Below are 27,853 nucleotides of genomic sequence, written 5' to 3'. Positions count from 1 at the left end.
AATCAAAGTACGAAAAGTGATAAGGATAAGCATCGATGATGCTGGAGTTTATTGAACTTTTTTTTTATGAAGTTACTGCCACTTTACGTTCCTTTGTGTCTTGAACAGGAAATGCAAGCCACCACTGCACAGCGTTGCCAACACGTTGAAAAAGATAAAACCATAACATAAACTTTGCGTCAGCGTATAGTGCATGGAGCCTTATTCCACTTCAGACAAGAGTAACTGGGAATTTAAAAGGGAATGGGAGTGAAGGACAACACACGCTCACAATAAGTGCAGTCTAGTTCAGCAGTGTGTTTATTTTTCAAAACTTACTCAAATACCTTAAAATACAGGAGCAAACAAAGATATTTAATTAAGTTCTACGTGGAAGCAAATAAGCTTTTATTTTATTTCGTTCTATTTTTTAGAAAACGAAGAAAAAGATTGAAACATTATTTTTCTTAAATATGGGGCGAATTTCATTTAAGTACATATAATTAATTAAATATTTTATTAATACTTAATTTTAGTCTTCACAAACTTCAACCCGGAAATATGGTTGTCAGTTAAGTATTTCTCATGACAGTCAAAAAATCTTACCTTTTGTAATACCAGATCTAAATCGGTTAATAGTCTTTTTGTCCAACATCCTGCGCCACAAATATCTTGTCTGGTTCAAAAAAGGGAATGGAAGATTTCCGCGCCTATTTATATCGGCTATCCTAAAGGAGACGATGATAGTGAGAAATGAATGAAAGGGTTGAATGAGGAAAGTCAAAGGAAGCGGGAGAACCCCGAGAAACCCATGCAACCGGTGTTTGTCCACCTCTAAGTTCACTTGGCGCAGGTAGTGATGGGTAAATTCCCGGGAAGATACTTTCCGCGAATATTCCCGGGAAGTTTTAGAAAATGGGGAAATTTTTCCGCGAATTTATGTACAATCACAAAGAAGATTACATTCTATTATTATATTATGATTTCAAAGTTAAATTCGTTTTTTTTTATCACAGTATATTATTAGTTTTCTCCAGAGGATTCTTTAAAATGTATATTCTGAACGGTACTATGTTACTTTATTATGTTTAGAGAATACGAATAAATGTATATTTATTTACAATATGTTATATGAAGGTAAATATGTGGAAAAACGGTATCGTAAATCCACATATTTTTAAACCGCTAAACATTTTAAATTTATAAGTGGATTTTCTACATTCTACTCCTCTACTACTGGCGACTGTAAATTCTACTCCTGATATTATAACCCATTAAATTTTTAAACGTGATAAACAAATAGATGGGGTAACTACCAGAAGATACATGTCTCACCAATTTATCAACATTTGTGTATATATATTTATGTTCACGAAATTTGCAAGATAATGATTTATCTTAAAATTTAGCAGGGAACATTGCCACACACGACCATTCTTCTTCAGAATCGAGAATCTTCAGAAATTCGAGTCAGAGACACGAAAACACCGACGTCTGCTAACGGTACTTTGGGGATGTACTAATAGTACTTGATCTCTATTTCTACATAATTTCTACAAAACTTTACAAACTCGTTCCTTTTTATCATTTCTAAATTTGTATATTGTTACTTTTTAGTCCAAATAGAAATGGAACTAATCAATCATATGTTTATTTATTATTTATTTTTTAACCTCCAAATTATATACTATCTATAAGTAAACCATAATAAATGAAAATAAAGTAATTAGTCATACGGTTCTTATAATTTGGAAGAGAAAAGAAAGAAATCGAAAAATTCCTTTCGGGAATTTATGATAGGGGAAAAAACGCGAATAATCCCATTTTTTATTTTCCTTTCCACAGTGAATACTTCCACTACCATCAGTAGGCGCAGGCTGGAATCGTACGAGCCAAAATATCAAAATCTAGGTCTGCATACGTAATGTTTATTATCCATTAACCCCCATTATCATTTATACTATGTGAATTTCCGAACATAATTTTCTAATAAGTACTTTCCACAATACTCATACGTAACAGTGCTCTCTTCTGAGTGTCTTATTATGTGGCTCTTTTTATAAATTTTGAAGAAATTATTGTCCAGACTTCCAGCTTAAATGTGTATTTATTTTCTATATTTTAAACTCTGTTCTCAAAATTGAACGTTCACTAAATTTCTCTCTGCAACATAATAACGTATCAAGTTTTTCATCTTTAAATATAAATACATCTGTTGCCAAGGTAATCTTTCTCTAAGTAACTCCGCACTCTTGGCATGTCTAAGACTTTTCGTGTATGTAATAAATCTGACTTTCTAATTTATTTTTTTCCACACTCTTAGAACGTCGGAGAATTATAACACTTATGTGCTCGCCAAATTTGACTTCTGAATAAAGCTTCTGCAACGCTCTTCACACACTGTAGGTTTTCTTTGTGTAAGTAAGACGTGCCCTGTCAAATCTGAGTAATGACTAAGGCCCATTTTACCTTCTTCGCACGTATTAGGATATTACCTGTATGTATTAGTATCAGAGTAGGAAAATGTGAGGTTTGTCTAAACCCCTTTTGGCACTCATGCTACGTATGAGGTTGTACACGTGAGTACTAGCGTGTGGACCTCAAAACGTGACCCTCGCCTAATCCTCTTTCGACAGTTTGACGCGAGTGAGATTTGTCACCTGAATGTATTAACATGTATGTTGGTCATTCTGAGCCACAGATAAAGCCCTATCCATACTCGTGGCACGTGTGAGTTTTGAACCTGTATGTACTGACATGTGTGTTGCCAAATGTGACCTTTGCCTGAAACCCTTTCCACACCTAAGGCATTTGTGAGGTTTATCTCCTGTATGTATTAATATGTGTGCTACTAAATCTGACTTATAGCTAAAGCTCTTTCCACACTCTTGGCACATGTGAGGCTTTACACCAGTATGTACTAGCATAATAGTTGTTGTATGTGACTTTTGCCTAAATCCCTTTCCACACTTTGGGCAGGCGTGAGGTTTTGCACCTGCATGTATTAACATGTGCGTTGCTAAATCGGACCTATAGTTAAAGCTTTTTCGACACTCTTGGCATATGTGAGGTTTTGAACCTGTATGCATTTTCAAGTGATTTACAAAGTGTGCCTTATGCCTAAATTCCTTTCCGCACCGTTTGCACGTGTGAGGTTTTTCTCCTGTATGTATTAACAAATGTCTCGTCAGATCTGACTTGTTGATAAAGCACTTTCCACACTCTTTGCATGTGTGAGATTTTTTACGGGTGATTTTTTGATTTAACATGTGTCCTACCAAATTTGACGTTTTTCTAAATCCTATTCCACACTCTTGGTACGTGTGAGGTTTATCTCCTGTATGTACTAACATGTGCCTCTTTAAATTAGACCTTTGATTAAAGCTTTTTCCACACTGTTGGCAAATGTGAGGTTTATCACCTGTATGTATTAAGATGTGTGCTGCGATGTGTGATTTATGACTAAATCGCTTTCCACACTCCAGGCAAGTGTAATATTTTGAACGTGTGGGTATTAACATGTGTTTGTGAAAATGTGATCTATGAATAAATCCCTCTCCACACTCTTCGGACGTGTCAGCTTTTCCACTTCTATGTGTTAACGTATGTCCTCCCAAACTTGATGGATTGAATTCTTTGCAAAAGTTTTTGGAAATACGAGATTTCTCATATGAATGAGAGAATATTCCCTTTCGTGGAATAAACTTATTCGCTTTTCTGGAAACAGTATCCTTAATGAACCTGCAAAAAATTCAATAAGCAAGATAACCAAAATTGGGATATATAATATGAAACAAGAAAGAAATGTGAAGTTTTGTGTGGAAAAACGGGAAGAAAGGCAAGCTGTATCTCATAATATTTGTTATTGCATATTAAATGTTCTCCGTACCTAGGCTCTCATACTCTATTTTCATGATAAATGGAACCAAAAACTATGGAAAAATTCTTTGTAATTTCTATCCTCCAATGAAGAAAATATCTTTTCTGTTATTATTTTAAGTATTATCCACATTTATATATATATATATATATATATATATATATATATATATATATATATATATATATATATATATATACTATCGTTAATTTTAGTGCCAGAAAATTTAGTAATTGCCAGAAGATGTTGCAATTACGTCAACCAAAAATTGTTAATATAATGAGAAAGAAACAAAGGAAGGCTGAAACAATTTTTAAAATTTCAGAAAAAATGTCATAATTTGAAGCAGTACACCAATTTTCACTAGTGTTTTAATATCCTTGAAATGCTTTGAGGTATTAAAGTTCAGTCAACGTTCTTTACGTCTATTGAAATATATCTGGGAGGTTGATATGATATATATATGTAAGAACTTTTTTTAAAACAAAGATTTTCAGACATATCGAGTTTTTAGTTCCTTGCAATTTTTCACGTATGTGTAATAAATACTTGATATTATGGTTGTAGAACTTGACACTAAGTTAATAAGGATATTCATTGCCACGTTCGACTCCCGTGGTTATTAATCTTACAAGCTTCTAGAATATGCAGGGTTATTATGCTGTATCATTCTTAGTATGTCACTCAAACAAATGTGTGCTATTATACGTTTTCCCTTCACCTGATGAAATGAAATTACATGAAAACTTAATTCTAGAATGGCTTTGTAACACTGCTGTTACAGGTATGTCAAACAACGTCTCCAGGGTGCTATTTGCACCGTAAAATACTACAGCGTTTATTCTTTGTTACTTTAAAATTGTGGGGCAAGACAAATGCTCCACTCTGTGCATTACAAAATGAAAAAAGATGTTAGAGTTACATTATAAAACTAATACAGCTGAACTGTTTGAAATTAATTTCGTAATATGCTGAGTATAAATTTCCTTATGTGTGCTCTTATTATGTTATTTTCATCGTAATGGGTATCGTATGTAGAGGAGGAGGACTGACATATCTATGTCAAAAATTATCTCAAGAGTCTTACTTGCTAGACAGAAAGTAAATAGCACATAAGCTTATCATTTAAAATAAACTTGCAATGTACCATTACAGTTAAAAGTAATGGCAACTTTTTTTTTTACGCACCCTGTACCTAGTAAATTTAAAAGAAAAATTGATTTCGCTTTAACTATACGATTTATTTATTCTCTTTACTTCAAATTAAATGTAATGAATCGAAAGGTTTCATTAGTACCCATATTCCCATTGAATAATATATTTATTTATATTTTGATTAAGTGTAAATCCCATTTTCGCATATACAAGTTGAATAGTTACAAGGTTTACCGTCTGACGTCATACCGAAACATAGTTCCGTCATTGGATATAAATTTTCTTAATTTCAGAACCAATGTAGAATCTAGTCAGGTACCTAATTTTTCCCTCACCCCCTCTCACTAGTCCATAGTCACTTTCAGATCCGGTTATATCTAGATTTTACCAAATTCCCATTCGCTTTGTAATTTCCGCGGCTGGTAGATTTCGTTCTCATTCGTGGAATTTTCCAATCTCTGTCGTTTTCGGCGCAATGTTATCATAATAATCGAAGACGCATTAAGAGGAGCAACTTACATTCTCTTACGGCCACAAATGTACAAAAAAGGACTAGGATTTTAATACAATTCAGGTAAAAATCTGATTTAATTTCATAGTTGAAACATTGAAGACTGTTTGGGAGCACAAAAATAAGAATTTTCATTAAAGAAACAGTGGATAGTTAAGTGAAATTCAGGATTTCGGTTTGCAGGAAGCCATGTTTGCTGCCCAGATAGAATAGACAGTATAGGAAAGTGATTTTTTTTGGATCTTTTCAAATTCAGTTAGGGATTAGGGACAATACGACCTGGTTTCGTACATATATTATAGTGTGTATAGTAAATGTGATTTTTTTTATTATTCAGTAAGTGCACGTACATGGTGGGTTTCATAGCGGTAATACTAATTAACAAAATGGCAGCTTAAGCTAACAAAAAGGGGCTCCTATTCATTTCCAAATTGAACCATTTCTAGCGGGGGAATGGGTTAGTTATTGTTTGTTTTAGGGCCTTTTCCCCTCTCAGGGGAAGGGTCCCTCAATAAACCTCGTTAAGGTGCCCCCACGGCATCAATCTTTAGCAAGCATTATGTAAACAATTGGTCAGGTCAATTGGACCTAGGGTTAACTCTTGTTTGTCCACCACAAAGTTCACTTGGCGGGGGCTGGGATCGAACCCGGGACCCCAAGCACCAGAGGTGAACGCTCTACCACTGAGCCACCGCGGCCGCTGCTCAAATTTAAATATGATCACAGATTTTGTTCTATATTGAAATGATTCACTTCAGACAATAGTTGTCAAGTTGCAGTTAAATCGCCACAAACGTTTTATATGCAAGTTTTCTGCACGTTAGGGATGTCAATTGGTCTCTAAGCACGACTGTGAAGCATCAAGAATTAGCGTTACTCATAGGCTGAGACGTTTCCCATTTATATGTCATAAGGATTAATTAATTCAACTAAGTTTGCTTAAGAATGTGAATTCAGTTAACGACAAAGATAATTCGAAAAGAGTTACCTGCAGTTTAGGAAAAAAAATTTAGAAACGGCCCTCCTCTAGTTTAAGGAAATTAGCTTATCGAGATTAAACACGTAAATAGAAATTGAAGAGTATAAATCATAGGATATTAAGCATTAGCTAGTTCATATAACGGATTCAGTTTCTGGTGCAATTAAAAGTCATTTAACACTTGTTCCATCGGTTGCATTTTTTTATTTTGTTTCCTTGAATTGTGATTTCTAGAAGGAAATTAAGATATAAGACTGGCCACCCTGTAAAAAATCTTCACACCCGGAAGTAGCTGGAGAAACTCATCTGGAAGAGTCGCAAGGTCGGAATTCCGTTGCCTTGCAAACTTCTTCGATGCCACCAGAAGTAGCACTGTTTTAACCGGTTCTTATATACTTATTTTTAGAAATTACTTTCTTTAGAATGAAGATCCTATGAGTAACAGAACGGGATAAATTGTACACTAGAGCCTTTACAGGACCAAACTTTCTGGACACTCTGCACTAAATACATCTACGTAGTTTTAAGGGTAGTATGAATGAAGACCGAATAAAATTATATATTTGCAACTGACCTGACATTCATTTGAAGTTTAGAGAGCCACCTACACTGCGTAATGGTAAAAGAACATGTTAAACACTGAAGAAATTGAATAAGTAATTTACTGTTAAATATTAGTACACGTTCGGTAATACACGAAATTCATTCACCACGTGATTAAACGAACCCGAAGGTTGGTAAGATCAAAAATAAAACTTTTTTAGTATACATCCTTTAGGATTAAAATCAAGCTACCTTGAATTCCTATCATCCACTTTCAAACAATTCAAATGTATAATACTCTTTTATCGTTCATTGACGTACCAAACCGACAAAAAGCTCTTTAAACAACAATTTTACGATGATCATGCGTGTTACTGACGCAAAAGGCGTGATCCACCTATCTTAGATATTTCAGTTTCGCTATGTGTAATATTAAGTGATCTCTTCCTATTGAAAAGATCAACTATAGCTAGAACGATGTAAATTTTCGTTTAGTTTAGTTCACATTATCTCACTTAAAATTTTGTTTTAAAATTCATCAACTTTCTTTCCTACCTGTTAATAACCAACTATATAATACGATAGACTGGACTTGTGACAATGTATCCAGCTTAATAATAGACTTACGTAATCCAGCTTATTAGAAGGAGACATAAGGGAAGAAATATTATCTTTTCTTATTTCCTCAACGTCGTGTTGCATGTGAATTGTCTCTTTGAGAAAATATCACGTGAACTACTTAAGAGACATTTTCTCTTTCCTAATAGATTGCCAGTAAGCTTTACGACTTTACAAAATAGTAAACTTTTGTGACACATTTGAATAAAAGTTTACTGAATGGGACGCAAAGACCACAGACGCATCTGGAATTGCTTCCTCGTTCACACATGACCTTTTCTGAGAAGGAAAAGCTAGTCTTATTCAGCTACCAGGAAAGATCTATCTCAGAAAAATTAAAGAGAACCTGTTTTATATTTTCTTTATTTATGTTGCATTACTACGCTTCAGGCCATGCAAGTTTCAACATTGAAGGAAAAGTAGCCAAAAACTAGGAGAAATAATTCTTTCTTTATCAATCTCAATAGTCACATAAAAGTCTGCAACATGAAATGCCCCTTTGGAATTGTAATCTGAACGACATGAGTGCCACTGCAAATTGCATATTGAATAGTAATCCGTAAAGATAAAATCCCGTTAGCCCAGACATACAATATCTAAACAACTGAAAGCCACGACAATCTTTCACTAAAAGCACAAATTTTCAATTTTAAAAAAAGGCCAACTTCATTAGCTTTTAAAAAGAGCTTCTTTTTTCTACCTTAGAATTGTGTTGACGATACAGAAGCTGTCTCGCCTTAAATGTAAAAATCCTTTCTTCAGCCTCTGTTCAAGCTGTCTTTCGTTCCAAAACAGGGTGGCACCAAACGCAAGGTTAGATTTATTACATTAAGAACTTACATGAGATCGTCAAATGGCTATGGTATTGATGCCAGCATAGCTTCTCTGTTCAGTTATCTTGTTTTGCCAATAAAAGTAAAAGTCAGTCTTGCTAAGAGCAAGAAATATGATTGAGGGCAGTATTATGTGAAAATAGAAAAATTCACGTTTCAAAGAAGACTGAATTACACACACACACACACACACATTCGTTGTACAAAAGAAGAGGGGTGATCCCTGAGGGTAAAGCAAACAAAAAGGTTCTAATAAACATAGGGCGAAAACCGCGTCATTTACGTGTTATAGGCTGGCGAAAGCGTGGGAAAACGAACTTTAGACTTAAATATTTCACTATTGAACGCAGACGTGATGCGGCATGATATCGTCAAAGGATCCTAACCTGCTCTATCCAAATGTGCAGCTTTCAGATCTGTGCAGTGGCGGCTAAAGGGATTCCCCAAAGGACGTTAGGGATTCCCGGACATTTTATGACGTAAATTGATAGGACAAGAGCATGTAAAAGACGCCTTATTGACTAGAAATAATACTATGTGGAAGATCAGTATTCATACACGCAGATTAAAAGATGGCGGATGAGGTAATAATCACTGCACGTGGTTGCATATCTCTTCAAAAAGTACTAGTAAAAACGTTGTACAAGAATTCACTGCAAACGTCACGTGGCTACAATGTATAAATACGTACAACACAAGCCGATAGGTAACAGAAGATAAAGAAGTTCCGATTGCTGATGTGCTCATATTAATGATATCGCAACGCTTTGAAAAACGCTTCCAATTTTACTACTACAGGAATTGAACAAGAACTACTATTAAAAGACAACTAAAGAACTCGTAATAATAATAATAATAATAATAATAATAATATACACATAACTGTTTGAGCACATTTGTTTTGATCAGTATATCACATAAATGGGACTACAACACGTTCTTTTATTTCAATAAATGTTCTAAAGTGACTGACGTGAAACAAAACATTAATTCCACTTGCGATATTTGTTGTAACAGAGGCTGATGTTTCTTGTCCCAAATCGTATAACGGGACTGCATGCCGAAGAGAATTGTAAGGAACAAGGTACAGAGAAGAGTCTTTGTTAAAATTAAAAGAGGATAGTTGTCAGAACTGTCACTACAAAGCTTATTCAAAGTTTCGACCCGCCACTTCAATGCAAAGGTTACAGCAGCGGTGAAGGGACCGGCGGGCAGGTTGATACATCCTGGCGTTTCCCTAATGCTCCAGGCAGCACCAAAAATTCGGAAAAGCAAATCCTACTCATATTGCACAGGCGTCGTATAGACTAGTTGTTTCATATGACCCCAAAAAAAGAAATCAAAGGAGTTACGATCTGGTGAGCGAAGCGGCCAAGAGGTACGCCGACCCATTTGTTCGGAAAGAATGCGTTGAGAAAATTTTGCATCTCCCCAGCGAAATGTGTTTTAGCACCGTCGTGCATTATAAGCATGTTTCGACGAACAGCCAGTGGCGCAATCTCTAAGAGTACAGGCAGAACCTCTTTCAAAAATATGTGATACTCCCACCTGGTCAAGCCTTGTGGTAGTAGGTACGGTCCAATGAGATAATTATCAACGATTCCTGCCCAAACATGCACAGAACACCGTTTCTGAAGGGCAAGAGTTGACGTTCCGTGTGGGTTTCTCTCACATCACAAATGTTGATTCTGAGTATTGAACACTCCACCACGGGAAACATAGCTTCATCTGTGAAGAGAACACGAGACATGAAGCGAGGTCTATTAGCATGCCATTGGCGTAGCTACTGGACAAACTGATCAGCGTGGAATCCGAATCACATGACCTCCCGCCGGGAATCGAACCCGGGTCTTTCATGCAAAAGTCGCATACGCTTACGTCGCTTAGCCACGAAGGGGTTGGAAAAGATGCTGGGGAGAATGACAGACGAGTATAGAATGTACATTACGAAACACAAATAAGCTAAACGACTTTAGCATTAGTAACAGATCGTCATTAAAAGCGATGTGCTGTCATTAATATGAGCACATCAGCAATCGGAATTTCTTTATCTTCTGTTACCTATCGGCTTGTGTTGTACGTATTTTTACATTGTAGCCACGTATCGTTTCCAGGGAATTGTTGTACAACGTTTTACTAGTACTTTTTGATAGCATCTTCGCACAGTAATTATTACCTCATCCGCCATCTTTTAATCTGCGTGTAGAAATACTGATCTTCCACATAGTATTATTTCCAGTCAATGAGGCGTCTTTTACATGCTCTTGTCCACGCAATTTACGTTATAAAATGTCCGGGAATCCCTAACGTCCTTTGGGGAATTCTTTGCGCCACCACTGCACAAATTTGAAACCTGCAAATTTGGATAGAGCAGCTTAGGATCCTTTCACGATATCATGCCGCATCACGTCTATGCTTAATAGTTAGTGAAATAGTTAAGTATAAAGTTCGTTTTCACACCCTTTCGACAGCCTATAACACGTAAATGACGCGGTTTTTGCCCTATATTTATTAGAACTTTTTTGTTTGTTTTACTTTCAGGAATCACCCCTCTGTTTTTGTATAACGAACTTAGCGCCATACTGTATATATATATTCAATACTGTATGTTGAAATACGTGCTAGGTTCTTTCTTTTCATACAACACACTTTAAAACTTGCTACAACTTTGCTTAAAGAACTAAGTTCTCCTTTAAGGGAGAAGGATTAATACGTACACCCAATATTCCCTGGTTCAATTCCTGGCAAAGCGAAGCCTTGTAAAAATGTTAGCAAAACCTTAGGTAATATTTCGATATTACATTTGCTTTCTTATATTTCCGAAGTTGTGTGAATACTGATGATTTGAAAGGGTGGCCTGGAGAAGAAATCGTCTGCTACTACAAAAACCGAGAAATTTTCCTTGGTACAGATTTCCGAACATGTACTCGTATATTATCAGTACTTTCTTAGTACTATTTCAACCCATCCCCATATAAAATGATAGTGTAAACTATGAGATTTTACAACTCCTGACAGAGTGGATCTGTACATTTGTGCAAGCCTAGTGTGTAAGTCAGGTGTTCGGTAAAGTGAATAGCAGTTTCTCAAGAAACTTTCGCAATTGTACACGCTAATTACGTAAATTCCAGTGAGGTTCGGAACCCTCGAAAACACCAGCTCGTACCCTTTAAAACCTAGTTGTTGCATTAGCAGAAGTAACAAATTCAATCATAAAAAACAACTGGCTTAATGCTTTGATGAACGATATATGTATAAAGCGAAGTCAGCACGAAAGTTATAATAAGTATAAAATAAATTAAAGTATGATCAATAAGCGGACAAAGAAAAGATAGAAATAACAAAATATGTGATTACATTTATGTAATTAGACAAGGGAATTGTTGTTGAGCACTACAGTAACGAATAATACAAAACAATCAGAGTTATATCTGAAAAAGGTGCGTGGCTCTACCCCAATATTTTCCATAATTTGGGTCACGGAATGTATAGACCAACACAGAGATCAAATGTTGCATTGCTTGCAATGACAAAGTACCATTAATAAAACAGAAATAGGAAAGAGTGTGAAATTAGACAAGCAAAGATAACCTCGGACAACTCGTCCGTACATACCATATATTACTATTATTATTATTATTTTTGCAAGGAGATCATCAAGCACTACCAACTAAGACATTGAAAAAACGGACAAGTGTTCCATTGAGATATCAAAGTGATCTACTCATAAAATTGGCGTTAGTATTCCGGAATGTATGAAGAATTTATTCCATTAAACGGTATGAATATATCTCGTTTGAAGTTGGGTGTATAGTTAACACAAAACGAACAACACTAATATCTGTCAAAAAAAATGTACATTTATTTTTTCCGTCTGGCATTCCTGCGCTCCACCTATGGACAATATGAGAATTAAATCAATCAAATGTTTAGTGAAGGGGCCAGAAGAAAATCCTAATCTGAATAAACATTGAAGAGGGGCACAAGCTATAAATACGAATAGTGCATAGTGTAAATAAAGGACGCTAACGAAAGAGAAATCCAGAAACAGGTGGGAAAAACAGAAAAAAATGAGAAATTGTCGAAGTGGGAACATAAAATACAAATGCGAACAAATATGTATATAACCAAGCACTTACCAGTAACTACCTTGGTGTAGTAGATAAGGCGCTAGATTACAACTCCAAAGGATGCCAGTTCGAATCGGCTCCAAGGAGAATTTTTTTTTAATATTGTTGTTACTAATGCAAAGAGCACATGAAAGGTGGTAAAAAAGGTTGTATTACCCTTTAATATGTTAAGTGATAACGAGGTAAAACTTCCAGTGACATTTATTAGAGAAGAGAAACAATGGAAACGAAGAAGCAAGTACATTTAATGACCAGTATGTGCGAGAGGTCGGTGATCGGAAAAACTGGAAATTTTCGCGAATTTCGCACATGCGAGTTTACAATATTTATTAAGAAATGTGTCCATTGCAGAGACCATCATGTCAGGAAAATTTCTATGTACCTTTGCCGATCATGACCTTGTGAGACTAAAACCACCCTACGTTTCTGTATCTCCCTCTCTATCTATCCATCTACCTACATTAGTATCTAGCTCTTTCTCTCTCTCTCTCTCTCTCTCTCTATATATATATATATATATATATATATATATATATATATAACGCTTTTTGTGTACGCCATAACTTTCAGCGGATTGAGAATAAACTTGGCACAAACGCTAATTGCTGAAATATCTTTAATCGGTTTGTTAGCCAGAATAATCAGATGTAAATGTCAAAATGGCGGTGGTTGAAACGCTCAAAAAGTTGTAAAGGAATGAAATCGTGGCCAGTTCACACTATTTAAGTGCCTTTTCTAATGCATAAATGTTTGCGTGCAGGAACTTATCCTCTTTTATTGAAGTATTGGATCCGAATAGTCACTTAAAGAATTTTCACGACCACGAGCTACGGCCAGGCTCGTGTTTTAGAAGGGGAATATTTTCTTTTGAAACAAGACGATTGTTTGCTGATGTAAAGATACACATTGAAAGTGAAGTAACTTGTGAAACGTTATATTTGAAAGAATAGTATAACAAATATGCTTTCCCCTAACACAGAGAACTATAAATTAAGTATTTCGAGTTCGAGAGCGGGAATGGTGAGAAGCGTTATTTGGTTTGTTTTTTAGTAACACATTGCACTGGTAATAGTAATAGGCAACATTAATGATACGTAAGACAATAATAATCATAACGTACTAATAGGAGTTGTTTGTGGCAACGCCACGCCTTTCTCAATTCTTCATTAAACGTATTTATTGAAACGCCATATCTCCCTTAGAGGCAAATTATTAATAATTTATATCGAGAGAACGGGAGGTGGTACAGAGATGGGAACAACGTTTGACTATATGCACATATAAGACCTATGGAAAAAATATGTGGGAGTGGCAAGCCTCAAAAACTGGATTAAAAAGAAAAGAAGAATTGGAGGTTTATACAAATTTATGGTTACATTTGAATACTGATTTCACTGCCGAACTCTCTCACCTCTTACAAAGCTAAGCGTTGTGTGTTATTGTGTGTGTTCAAATGTTAACAACTCTATTAACTCTATTTAAGGTAAACGAATATTTTACTAAGTATTGCAAGTGTTGAAAAGAAATATTTACACATATGTACTGTAGATCTGATGGAATAAATTCATTTAAATGTACCTGAGTGCCTGAGCATTGTTACTTTCTTCTCGATTATCATTTTCTTCAATGTCATCTTTGTGATTGTTCATATCTCCATTAGTGGGTGAGATGTGACTGCATGACTCTTTCGTGTTGTGTGTAAAATCGGAGGATTTTGGCTTGATGTTACTGTCAAAACTTTTGTCATATACTAGTACTTCATTTGTTGACAAACACTTGGGTAAACATATTGCTTTCGAAGTTAGTTTTCCATCTGATATTGTTCCATCCTCATTACTTTCTGAAGCGATATTCTCTCCTACCATTGCACTTTCTCCTTTCTTGTATTCCGAACATATAGCAAGAGGATCTTTTTGATCATTAGTGTTACTAATACATAGTTCATAATTACATTCTTCAAATGATTCGTTTTCTGTTTTCATTTCAAGTTTAATTGGAACGTATTCTGTTTTCATTTCAGGTTTAACTGTGACCTCTTCTGTTTTCATTTCCATTTTATTACAAGCAAACTTGAAATAATCTAAAGGCTTGTCGCAAAATAAGAACTGTTCAAGTTGGAGATTTAAATATTCCGAAATTCCATGATTAATGATAGATGAATCCAAACAAATCTGAAAATAATAGGAATATATGTTATTAGTTTTAACATTTAAGAACAGGCCGGGAGAAGAAGGTCAGTACCATTTCAGGTGAAACTGAATTAGTGGGTGGAATGGCCGAGACCAGAAAAGGATGTAAAATTTACTAAAAGAAGTATTTTAAATTTTCCGAAATTTTGCTACAATTCATGCCAAAATATCGATGAACACTCATGTCCAAAACTGCTGTCGCATGTCTATAATTGTCTTCTCGTAAAAATATAATTTGAAAATGATTTTGTAGGCTACTTTTAATATTGATACTATGGGTATAATCGGAAAATGTATATTTGTAGTAAATTAGATAGGAAAATAATTATAAATAAGAAAATTAGAATGAGTAAAATAAAATGTTGCTAAACGGATAAGAAAGTTTTGTTTTCGTATTATGGTTCTTATACCACATACATGTCTTTACCCTTGTACACCTAATAACATTATAAGAAATACTGGGCGAATTCGTTACCAAATTATATTCCAACGAGAACAAATTTATAGACACGCGACACTAATTTTGGACATGAGTGTCCAAAATTCGGAAAATACAGAACCGTACCGATATATCGAAATATAGTATTCAATATCCGATTTTTTTCTTTAGTTTCTCTCTTGCTAATGCAAAATCTAACATATTTTTCTTCTACTTCATATACAAAAATTAAGGGCTCATTATGTTTTATTTACATTTCTGTTAAACATAGAAAAATTTTACTAAAGTACGATTCTTGCTTTTCTCCTATTTCTTTTTAAATGAAACTGCGAATTCTCAACGCACGATCGATGTTGCATGAGGACAGAAAACGCCAAAATTAAAATATTCTCTGCTATACATTTTCAAGAAGTACTTCAATATTTTTAAGACGGGTTTATTTCTTATCCCCAGCTTTTCATCTTTACTCAAATACATGTATCGCTAACAATTTCTAGTTACATTTATTTTTGACTCGTTGTTGTATGTTTATCTCGCAGATATTGTCATTTCCTTCGTAATATTTTCCATAGGTAGAAGCTTTGGTTGGTATACATTTAGACAAAAAAAAAAAAAAAAACTATTTGGTTAGTGAAACAACATACTCACATTTAAAAACTTCATACGTGTAACGGTTTCACCAACTAATACCTTGGCTTCATCAGACACTATCTTCGTCTGATGAAGCCAAAGTGTTAATTCGCGAAATTGCCACATGTATGCAGTTTTTAAATTTTAATATATTATTTTGCTCAGCAAATAGTTCCTTTTTCTTCCGTATTTTCGGTTTTGAACTATTTAATTTCCACTCAACTTTTTCCAGTAACATATACTATTTCTTCGTTGCATTGGTGTATAGGGTTTATCTTAGTACCAAAGTTATATTAAACATTGCCCTACTGGTTAATATTCGGTCCTAACAACATGAGTTCCTACCAGAAATAAACAGATCTTTCGCACAAGAGGCGCTCAAAGTAAGAAAAAATATCTCTAGAGCTCTTATATAGTGTTATAATGTGGAATATACCCAGTTAATCTTTTCATAGTCCAGGCCATAAATCCTTAAATTAATGAAAGAACAGACATCTTACGAGCGTAGGTATGAGGTATATTTCACTGAAATAAAACACCTCATAAAACGATATCCCCCCTCATGGTACTTTAGTTTTGCTATGTGATGACGTTTCAGGTTATTTAAAAATCAAAGTCAATATCCTCAAACCTTAACACGGAACAGTTGTATCGGCATATGAGCTAGCGTAAAATTTCTTATTTGAATGCAGAAAGTAGTTACTTTTTCAACCTTACAAATAAACAATATTATATTACTCTTCTTCTGTTTCATAAATATTGGTTTGAGCCACAGGTAACTTTTGGTACATTATACAGTGTGTCCTCCAAGTCATTGGGCAATTTTGACCGGTCAAAGGAAAACGAGAAAAGATAGAAATCTAAAAATTTCAGCAAATAAAACTCTCCATCTTTCCGTAGTATGACGTGCAAGTATTTGCGCACACATTTCATGACGCAACACACGATCTACGCTGCAGCGGAGCAGCCAACACCGACGCAAGTCTAGGTGCGGACGGTACAGAGGAAGGTTCAGTGTGTTCTGTTGCTTTCAGATTGGAATCTGTGACCAGAGTGGAACGTGAATATCGTCGTGTGTATAATGTAGTGGAACCTGATAGGAATAACATTACTTGGAGGGCTAACTAGTTGAAGAATACATGGACTTTGTTAGACAAACAATCTTTTGGTAGTCTATCGATAAGCGACGAGTCTGTAGAGGCTATATGGGAGAGCTACCTAAGGAGACTTTAAAAAATCTGTGCGTGCATGTGCTCGACAATTACAACTAAGCAAGACTAGGAATGTTCCGATAATCAAGTAATCAATAAAAGTTCGATAAAATTTCAAAACTGTTTCCTTGATAAAGAATGTTAATTTTATCGAATTATTCACCTGTAAATGTACCCATGAGTTCAACAACATGCTTCGACGCTGAGAAATAATTTCTAAATATATACCTTGTAGAGTTTTATCAACGCATATATGCACCCCAATAGAATATGCCGTTTGGCAATTAGAAATGAACTTATTGAAAAAATTGGAGACTGCTGCTGGAGGATTCTTTCTTTTCCTTCGATCACGAATAGATGAAAACTTAAGACCCGCCAGTAAAACTTCACACCATTAAAGAGACATGGTTGAATAAAAAGCATGAAGTCCAGTGGAGTCAGTTGACAAAAGTTACACCAAGCTCTCACGCCCCGACTTGAAAATGGATCACAAAGTCACTAAACCAATAAGCGCTTCAATTTTGGTCTTATCAGTATTCCTACAACTTGAAAAGGAATTATGTAAATTTCTTCCCATCACTTCCGTTGCACACTAACGCAGCTCACATATTCATTCAAAGTATCATCAGTAAGGAATAAATGTCACATGTCCTCTGGATTTTGAAAATTCTATAACTAATTCGCGGGTCCTAACCATGATGACAATTTAATTATCGCCTTTTTCTTAGGTGTTTCAGTACCCAAATTTGGCTTCTTGCAACTCTGTCTGATTGAACTTTATTTTGCAATAAACAATATCAGTTTCTGTTGTACTTTCGTATTATTCTGATTACTTTTCTGATCATTGCTGTATCCCTTATCAGATATGTTATTGGCATCATTAAAATCTATTTCTGGATCGCTTTCATTAACTTTTGGATAAATGATCTTGTTCAGGAACATACGAGTCACCGGATCCGTAATCACAATCAGTTTCTGATCTATAGCCATCTCTAACTATTCTATAGCCACTTGTAGTATACCCCTACTCCTTTGTGGTATACCTTTCCTGTTTGATAGCTTGAAATATTCAGATTTTCGAAACGAAAGAAACTAACAAATATTAATAGTTGTGAGTATAAATTAATATCCGTCCCTTAGACGAATAAAATATATTTCCTTTACAGTAATATCCGCTTGTGAGACGGGTTGGAATAACTTTATACACTTTGAAGTTTGCAACAATGAGCTAAACACGCGACCACCTGCTGAAAACAGCACAGTCAACCCACAACTCAAGCATAGGTGAAGTATCATATCATACCTCGAATGTGAGTACCAACTCTGAAGAAAAAAGTATCGCACAACCGCTTTGGAGACGGATATTACCGACTAAGGGTTAACGTATCAAAACATAAAACAACATCGGAATAGAATATCGCAAAAAAGTAGGTGCAAAATCTGACCCGACAAAGCTAAACAATCCTCAAAAGTAGGAAAGTACTAATTTACAAATGATGGAAAGAAACCATTTTGTAAAGTAATGTAGAATTATGTAGAAATAGAAATGAATTACTATTAATAAACCCTGAACCACCGTTAGTAATAGACGTCAATCTTAGCCGTGTGCACCAACGAAGTTTAAACGTGCGTTCACTTAAACGCGTTCAACATTAAACTTTCAAGTTTAAGCGTGGTTCCCAAACTTTTGTTGCACCATTGAAAATCGAAGTTCAGTAAACCTCGTTTAAGTAAACTTCGGTCAATTTGTAAAATCGACTCTGATTGGTTGTCGTCTTTTATCTCTAACCTTCGTTTAACAAAGTAACTAATGAAGAAAGCATACCGCGTGCTGGAGTTTTCGACTTTTGAGATTGTGTGCATTCTCGATTGAATACAAAATCAAAGAATAGTCTAATAAATTCTACCTGTAATAAAATACACGAGTGATACTTGTTGTTGCAATATTGGTAGTAAATTTTAGAGTAGATTGTAGCGTGTAGTTTTACTATACGGATCCATAGTATAAGTAGAAGTAGGAAAGAGTTAGAAATCAGGCAGGGGTTTGTTGGATTTTGTTCTCGGTGCAGTTTTACTATACGGATATAGACTGTTAAATATACAGAAAAGTATGGGTAAGCCTTTAATTTGCTTATTTTATGTCCAGAACAGAACCCAACTGACCCCTGCGGGGCTTCAAACCCGTTCCTGCTGCTACTACTACTACTTATACTATGGCTACGTAGAGTAAAACTGCACGCTGTTCTCGACATAAAATGGGCAAATTAAAAATTTCTGCAATTTTTTACGTATATTTCACAATCTATGGATCCATTTAGTAAAACAGCACCATTAAGATTACACTAAACTTATAACAAAGACAAATATAATGTGGATCTATGTGGACCATTGGTGATATCAGGAATTGGCCGGGGCAACTCCCCGAGAACCATGAAATTTACTCGGGGCCATATATCCTATGCTCAATGTGGATTCCCAGCATTTTCGTTACTAATACATTTTATCCCCAGTATACAAATTCGACACCACTAGAATATATATATATATATATATATATAACTTATGGAATCCACTGACGGGGAAAATTTATTCATCGTGAAAATGTTATTCTAATGTCTTTTACATCCTTTCCTTGTTGGCGTTTGCCTACAATTTCCAGTTAGCATAGGCAAAGTTGCGGAGCGCTACCAATTATTCTTTCCACTTATGATCTAACGTCTTCCGCATTCTTAGTTTCTCACCTGTTCACCAGCTGCGTACACATTTATAATATGCTTGCAAACTTGTTATAAATACAATAAGTGCAAAAACGACGCACGAATGTGTGCTGAGTGGCCAACACAACCTGACTTTGTATCTATTCCGATTCCAAGCAGAGCACAATTTGAGGGATCGCTCGTGATTTTGTCCGACAAAGCAGACACATTAGCGATGGTGGTGTGTGCAGAAAGAAAGAAGTGTGGAAAATATCAACCTCCTGTTTTACGGTGCAATATCTCAAAATACAGTCGTTACACATGTAAGTAACGTGTGTTTATAGAAACAGCATCAAAATGTATGGTTCATAATTATACAATTATAATCCAAAACTAGCTTGTAGTGATCACCTACTACAGATCGGTACGTATTTTTTGTTCTGATTTGTTCATTACTCGAGGAGACGGTTCTAACAAATTCTGACATGTTCTTAAGTTTTCAGGTTAGATTAGAGCTTTTATTTTTGCAGAGCATGCACTAAATGAAGAGCACCATTACTACTTGCAGATTGACTTCAGGATGGCTTAGTATCGTATAAATAAAGTGTGGACGTACAGCATAAAAACTACTGTGTATAAAAAACGAACCAATTTGTGCTACGTGACCACCAAAAAGCACGAATGGTATCTAACCGAGTAGGAGTGCAGTAGGGAGGCCCGAGCGGTTGCGTCCATAGGGAGCAGGAGCGTCAACGACGGGGTATACGCATAAACAAAGACAGTGGAAGAGCACACTTACACATACAATAATTTCTTTATCACTAATAATTCATTTTAATATGCTGTGATACATGGTAATTAATTATATTCACACTTTCATTTCTTCATGAAAAATATTTCACATCGTATTTTAACTACGAATTTTATATTTGGTAGAACCGTCTGCTCGAGTGAATCCTTAATTTGCTTACACGTATACTCATCATCGCAAATTCGCCTGTTTCTTACGGATGCACCTCGACTATAGCCCTCCAGCTTCACCTTGGTGTAAACTGTAATAGGTTCAAAAATAACTTGTAACGAGCAGTTTGCAAAGTTTGGTGCGTGGTCTTGAGACGTGTGGCTTTCACTATATGTAGCTAGGTTTGTATGTGTCTTATATAATCGTACACAATTGGTTGATACCACTCGAGGAGTAACTAGATATTAAGTTTTACGATGAATAAGTGGTTAATAAGTCTTACGCTGTTTGCATGGAATTTTGACAAGAAAATACTGTATTTACAGACATAACTTTAATGCCCTCCTAAGGTTAACCTTTACTGGAATATTGTTTAGAAAATCCATTGTCGAAAATGCTATGAGCTAATTTTGTCACAAAAAAAAAAAAAAAAAGGTTCTCTATTTCAAAGCTACAGCCACGCAGGTTTTCTACCTACGTATCCTTCTTATTTCTTTTTGCGAGTTAACAAACTTTACCTGAAAATTACAAATGAACTGTACTCCTAATCTACACCGTTTATTTTATTTTTGCTTTTGTATTTCAAGAACGAACTTCAGAACATTTATTTCACTTTATTGATACGACATACATTGTATCTAGGAAAAAATAATGAAACCACGAGCAAAAAATTTTTCCGAACACGAGAAATGTATTGTAATTTCATTAGTTGGAAAAATGCAAAGACACTATTGGATGTAAACGGACTGACTTGGATCGAAGAGGTTAAACCCCCAAATTCGGCCGTTCAAGCTAAAACCAAGTTTATCCACCATTTGACCGAGACTTAACCATGAACGTTGTTGGTGCAACAGACATTTACACCGATCTTGGTTATGACCCTCGTTCGACAGTTGAACTTCGTTGGTGCCCACGGCCGTCTGTCTCCTCTCTCTCACTCGAATTTCTAAAGAGGTACTCGAACTTCTTTTACACGTGAATTAACGCATGGAGTTTCTAGAAATGGGCAGGAAGAAAACTCGTGTGTGGCAATGTTACATGCAAAATGATAAAGACGGAAAAGTATCTTGCACATATTGTGAACATACATATTTAAGCGCAAATGTTGACAAAATGGTGGGACACGTGTGTTCTAGCAGTTACAAAACCTAATTTGTTTTATAACATTTAGAAATTTAATACATTTATAATAGGCCTATCAGTAGTAGAAGTTTAGAAAATCCAACATGTAAATTTAAACTGTTTAGCGGTTTAAAAGTGCGGACTTACTATACCATTTTTGAAACATATTTAATTTCATAGGACATATTGTAATTAAATATCCATTTTGCGTACTCTCTCAATATAATAAAATATTAATAAAATAACATAACGTCGTTCGGAATATACATTCTAAAGACTCCCCTGGGGACAACAGTAATAATATACTGTGGTATAAAAACTAATTTAGCTTTGAAATAATGTTGTAATAGAATGCAATTTTCTTTGTGATTGTACATAAATCCCCGGAAAATTCCTATTTTGGGGAAACTTCCCGGGAATTTACCCACCACTACCGGTACTTCTAACCCGTTCCTACTCCTACTGTAGTGATGGGCAGTGGGAACATTCCCGGTGGGAAGGAATTTAAAAATGGGAATATTCCCGGGTTTTTTCCCTGGCCTATAAATTCCCGGGAAGGAATTTATTTCCATTTCTCTACTTTATCTTCCAATTAATAAGAACCATATGACTAATTGCTTTGTTTTAATATATTATGATTTACTTCTGGTTATTAAAGAATTTGGAGGTTAAAAAATTTAATATTATTTGACGGTACTTTATATAACTAATAATATGAGTTTTTAAGTTCCACTTCCATTTGAACTAAAAAGTAAGGTAATTGTTTAGTATTGAGGAGCCAAAACTAGCAAAAAGTAGGATGATTTACGGAAGAAATGAGTTGATAGTGATGTTCAAGTAGTCGAGAAAGTATCGAACACATTTTTTTTAGTGCAGTAGAGGATTTATAGGTAACGGAAAGGTAATTGGAAATGATTTCTGTGAGAAAAGAAAGTGAATTGTTGGTATCAAAGATAAAAAAACAACGTGCTATGCGGGGCTCTAACCCGCCTTCATTCGCTAACGCTCGCTCTGCAATGTTCTCTGAATTTAATTTTGGTAACGTAATTTAACGTATGAAACCATAAAACAACCGCATCGGAATAGAATATCGCAAAATAGTAGGTGCAAAAGCTGGCCCCCAATGCTAAAGAACACCCAAAATTAGCAAAGTACTAATTTACAAATGATGAAAAGGAACCATTTTGTAAAGTAATTTAGAATTATGTAGAAATAGAGATGAAGTACTATTAATAAACCCTGAAGCACCATTAGTAATAGACGTCGGTCTGTCTCCTCTCTCTGACTAATTTCTGAAGAGGTACTCGGAATTCTTTTACATGTGAATTAACATATGTATGCGCAAAATGTTGAAAAAATTGGTGAGCCATGTATCTTCTAGCATTTACCCAATCTAATTGGTTTATAACATTTATAAATTTAATGTGTTTATAATATCAGTAATAGAGTCAAATTGAGCAAATGCACTTACATATAAATTTAAACTGTTAAGTGGTTTAAAAGTATTAGGTCTTACTATATATTTGGCCTATGTTTAGCAGAAGGGGTCCAGCTGTTTTCTCTAAAAAATGTTAATATTTTGGTAATTTGTGTTCACATTCGGTTAGTTTAGGGTAGGGTTGGTTAGTTTAAGTTAGGTTAGGCTAGTTTAGGTTACGATAGGTTAGTTTAGTTTATGTTATATTAGTGTAGGAGTCCCGCATAATTTTCCAAAAAATGATAGAATTTCGCTTATTTCTACTAATATTACGTTAGTTTAGGTTAGTTCAGGTTAGCTTACGTTAGTTTATGTTAGGTTAGGTTAGATTTGGTTACGTTATGTTATGTCTAAGTACTTGCATCACTCATTTCTCCTGTAAATTTTGCGTTTTTTACATGCTTCTGGACCCCTTGTACTAAACATACTCCATATATTTTTCACACATATTTAATTGATAGAACATATTGTAAATAAATATACATTTATGCGTACTCTGTAAAAATAATAAAGTGTTAATAAAGTAACATAGTACCGTTCAGAATATACTTTTTAAAGAGTCCTCTGCGGACAACAGTAATAATATGCTGTGATATAAAAATTAATTCTACTTTTAAATCATAATATAGTAATAGAATGCAATAATCTTTCTGATTAAACATAAATTCCCGGATAAATTCCCATTTTGGGAATCTTCCCGGGAATATTCCCTGGGAATATTCCCAAAAAATATCTTCCCGGGAATTTACCCATCACTATCCTACTGCTGCTCCTACTATTACTTACAGTATGGATCCGTCTAGTAAAACTGAAGGGTGAAATGTTCTAGAGGACAATGGAAAGGACTGTTGGAAATAAGAGATCTTAGTATGAGACACGAAACCGATTTATAAATATAAATAAATTCACATTGCCACAATATAAATTTTTAATTTATGTGAACTCACCTTGTAAATTCAAGTTGGCATGTTTTCTTTTGTTCTTTCTGAGAACACTCTAACGGTTAAAGAAATAAGTACCCCAAACATTCATCCTATAGGCAACAAAAGTAAAAATGTTTTTCGTATATTTTATAACTTTTTTTTTTTTTTTTTTTTTTTTTTTTTTTTTTTTTTGTAATGAAAGCTAAATTGTCACATCATAACGATTCCAATGACTGAGATTCTACAGGCCAACGGGAATTAAAATGCAAACAAGCTCACTGGGAGAGGGTGTCCTAGACTCAGAGTGCCAGTACCGTGTAAATTATTTGGAAATGCAATGAATTGGGCACAATCAGAAATGGTTTGCGTCAAGGCAACGCTAATTAACGATAATCTTCTACGTCGTTGTATGTCGCTACCATCCACATATAACGCGACTCAGCTAGTCTTACACAGTCCCATATCTAGTTAACCTACTTTTCATTAGATGTCGCCATGGTGTCTATTCCATAATTGTTGCATTGAGTGTTGCTACTTCAGTGTTTGAAACACGTTCAGGTGTTTAGTTCATCACACTAGCGGATCCAGAAGGATCGTTTGGGAGGGGCGGTTCACTTCCTGGAAGATAAGCGTAGCTTCAAGGTGACCAGAATTTTAATTTGTAAGAATGGGACGCAATTGAATCCGGGTTGAAGCGGGACGGGTGTAAACCTGATTCCACTTTAGGACCCGATTTTTTTTTTTTTTAAATATAATGAGAGTACAATATAGCAATATAGCAATATAGCAATTAACAATATAGCAAATGCTCTTACGTGCTACTGTGGCACAATATTTCGCGTTCTTCCTTCTATCTTGCATATAGAATTGGATTGAGCTAAAACTCTGTCACGAAATTCAAACATCTCGTAAGGCACTTCAATGAACCACCCCCATCTCTTTTCCCTATTTTCTACGTTAAGTGAAAAAAAAAAACGCTCAGATACATGTTGAATTAAAATGAAAAATGAAACTACCAACTTTCATGTTTCTAATCGCAAGGATATGGGCATCTAATAATAATAATAATAATAATAATAATAATAATAATAATAATAATAATAATAATAATAATAATAATTCCACCCTTTTCTTCTTTCTAGGAAAAATATCAAAAACGCTGGAACAAGTATTGAATTATTTTAACTGAAAAGTCCATATACTAAATTCCATGTTTCTAACCTTCAAAGATTCTTAGATATTGATATCTTATTATAATATTTGCAATCCCCGCCCCTTTTTCTTTCCCTCTCTTTTTTCTCCGTTTTACTAAAATTAAAAAAAAAAACGTTGAAAAGCGAGTCTTTTTTTTTTTTGTAAATTAGAAATTCAAATGCCAAATTTCAAGTCTCTAGTCTTAACGGATTAGAAGAGATGGCCATCTTATTAAAACAATTTCCACTCCATTCTCCCTTCCTTTTCTCGAATTTCCCAAAATCCTTCCTTAGTGATACCCTACGTAACAAATCTTATCTACTGTCCGAATTTCAAGTTTTTAACTTAAGCGATTTGGCCTGTGTGAAGTTTTTCACTCAGGATTTCGTCTTTTATATATAAATTACAATAACAGCTTTCTCAATAAAAGATGATTTGCCATTAGAAGTCACAATGAATGCCTGGTCCCTTTTTAATGTTTCCATGTTGAACACCAAAAGTCACGGCTCTCTTTGTTGATCTGGTAGCAAGCGAACGTACCTATGATCTTGGATGCATGAGGTTCTGTGGTTTAATTCCCGGTGAGTGAGCATTGAACGCACTACAGTGGTTCAGATTCAACTTTAAACTCTAGTTCTAGTTGTGTAAAGCATCGATTTTGACAAACGACGTAAGTACATATTAATCAATCAACCAACCGAAACGTCTCCTTTCAGATTCAGAGAGCTTTTCGATAAGGAGCGCTGAAGATTCTATATTTCTCTTTATTCAAGGTCGTAAAGATAATTGAGGTTATAATCCGGAGTTCCGAATTTCATTTCATATCCTTTCTCTAGAACACAATAACACATTTTTAGTTCAAAGAGTGAGCCGCCTTACCCTCCTTCCTACAGCTGTTCGTCAGACGAATGAATCATATTCTCTCTCCATTGGGGCTTATGGTGATCGCCCAAGGAAGTAGGGAAAGAAGTATTCACAATTCAAATATGTCTGCATTAAGTACTATTAAGTACCACACATTTTGATTAGACTCTGTTAGGCTTGTCACATAGATTGGATCGGTCGGGAAAGGACCATATTAATATTTCCCAATAACAAATTATGGAAGTTCAAAAAACTCTTTGGAGGGGGCGGTCGCCCCCTCCGCCCTACCCGTGGATCCGCCAGTGGTTCATCAGCATACGCGTGTGTGCAATTGAACTAGATAGATATGTGTAGTGATTGTTTCCGTAATATTTCCAAAGGTCGACCTAAACCCTTTCTAAACGCATATAAAATTGCTTAATTATTAGTAAACTATAATAACAAATCAAGTAAATGCTTATGCGAAATTCTTGTTTGTACCCAAATAGTTTCGATGCCAGTGCCAACAGAAAATTGCTTTCTTCGAAATCGTAGCAACCACCATCATATTCGATTAAACCATAAATTGCCCCATCGTTTCTTTAATTTATTTTTGTATATAAATAACAATTTCATTTCTAATTTGGAAATGTTTCAATGGTTTCCACAGACTTCGATTAAAAAAAGAAAAGTTAATTGTAAAATATGCTAGATTGGTTTCCTTTTTCCCTCTACTTTTATAAAGCTTAATAATTTATAATATTGACACGGAATAGATAGTCATAATGTGCATTTTAGAAAAGTGTCTGATTTCAAATAATCAGCAAACTTATTTTAATATATTAATAGTTCTGTAAAGGATAATGAAATGAAATCTTTAAGTTTTACATCCCACGAATATATGCGCTAGGGTGATTAAAGGAAACGGTCATGGTGAAAAATGAAGGAAATGGTAGAATGAAGAAAGTGTGACAAAATGGGAGAACCCCGAGAAAACCCCCGCGGTCCACAAAAATAAGCTCACATGGCGCAATCTGGGATCGAACCATTTACTCCTTGCACCAGAGATAAACACTCTACCACTGATCATTTTTTTAAAGGACTTAAAATATGGAGGAGGTTCATTAAAATGAGGGATGACAATGTATACATAGGGTGAATTTTGTTATTCCATATTGCAAAATATATATATAAAAAAAGCATCAGACGAAAAAAATGTACGAAATAAAATTTATATTTTGCACGCAGAAATTTCTCTATGCTAAATTTTCCTTCCCCCTTACAAGTGTACGGAAAACCTGAAAAACGTATTACAAACCCCGTCATTTTAATTGAATATTCGATACGTAAATTTTATTGGAAACATTTTTCGAATCCTGATAGGGTGGTGTAATCGGTTAAATCTAAGTTCACTGAGGTATCTTCAATTAGGTTACTTAGATAGGTCTTTCTCAGCACCGAAGCTATATAAAATAGAGAGAAACCATTTAACTTGGAATTCGAAGCACTATAGTGTTTTCAAATGTCAATATTTTCCACC

The 27,853-nt window shown here is 34.9% G+C and overlaps 1 protein-coding gene across 2 annotated transcripts; it reads right to left on the bottom strand.

Annotated features, from left to right (window-relative positions):
* Window positions 1–1,828: 1,828 nt before the first annotated feature.
* LOC145676087 (uncharacterized) lies at window positions 1,829–24,779 on the bottom strand. Of its 2 annotated transcripts, none has more exons than XM_081746964.1 (3): window positions 24,301–24,779; window positions 14,207–14,799; window positions 1,829–3,720 (listed from the first exon to the last, which is right to left on the bottom strand). In XM_081746964.1, exons 2-3 carry the CDS (start codon window positions 14,680–14,682, stop codon window positions 2,649–2,651), a joined length of 1,548 nt encoding a protein of 515 aa, XP_081603090.1. In that variant the 5' UTR covers window positions 14,683–14,799; window positions 24,301–24,779; the 3' UTR covers window positions 1,829–2,648. The 2 variants fall into 2 exon arrangements, with proteins under 2 accessions (XP_081603090.1, XP_081603091.1); XM_081746965.1 differs by lacking the exon at window positions 24,301–24,779 and adding an exon at window positions 23,889–24,279.
* Between the last annotated feature and the right edge of the window lie 3,074 nt (window positions 24,780–27,853).

The sequence above is a fragment of the Thermobia domestica genome, chromosome 18 (genome assembly GCF_964235325.1).
Source record: "Thermobia domestica chromosome 18, izTheDome1.hap1.1, whole genome shotgun sequence".
Taxonomy (NCBI): Eukaryota; Metazoa; Arthropoda; class Insecta; order Zygentoma; family Lepismatidae; genus Thermobia; species Thermobia domestica.
The sequence above is the reverse complement of the archived record's forward strand: the minus strand, read 5'-3'. Positions and strand labels throughout refer to the sequence as shown.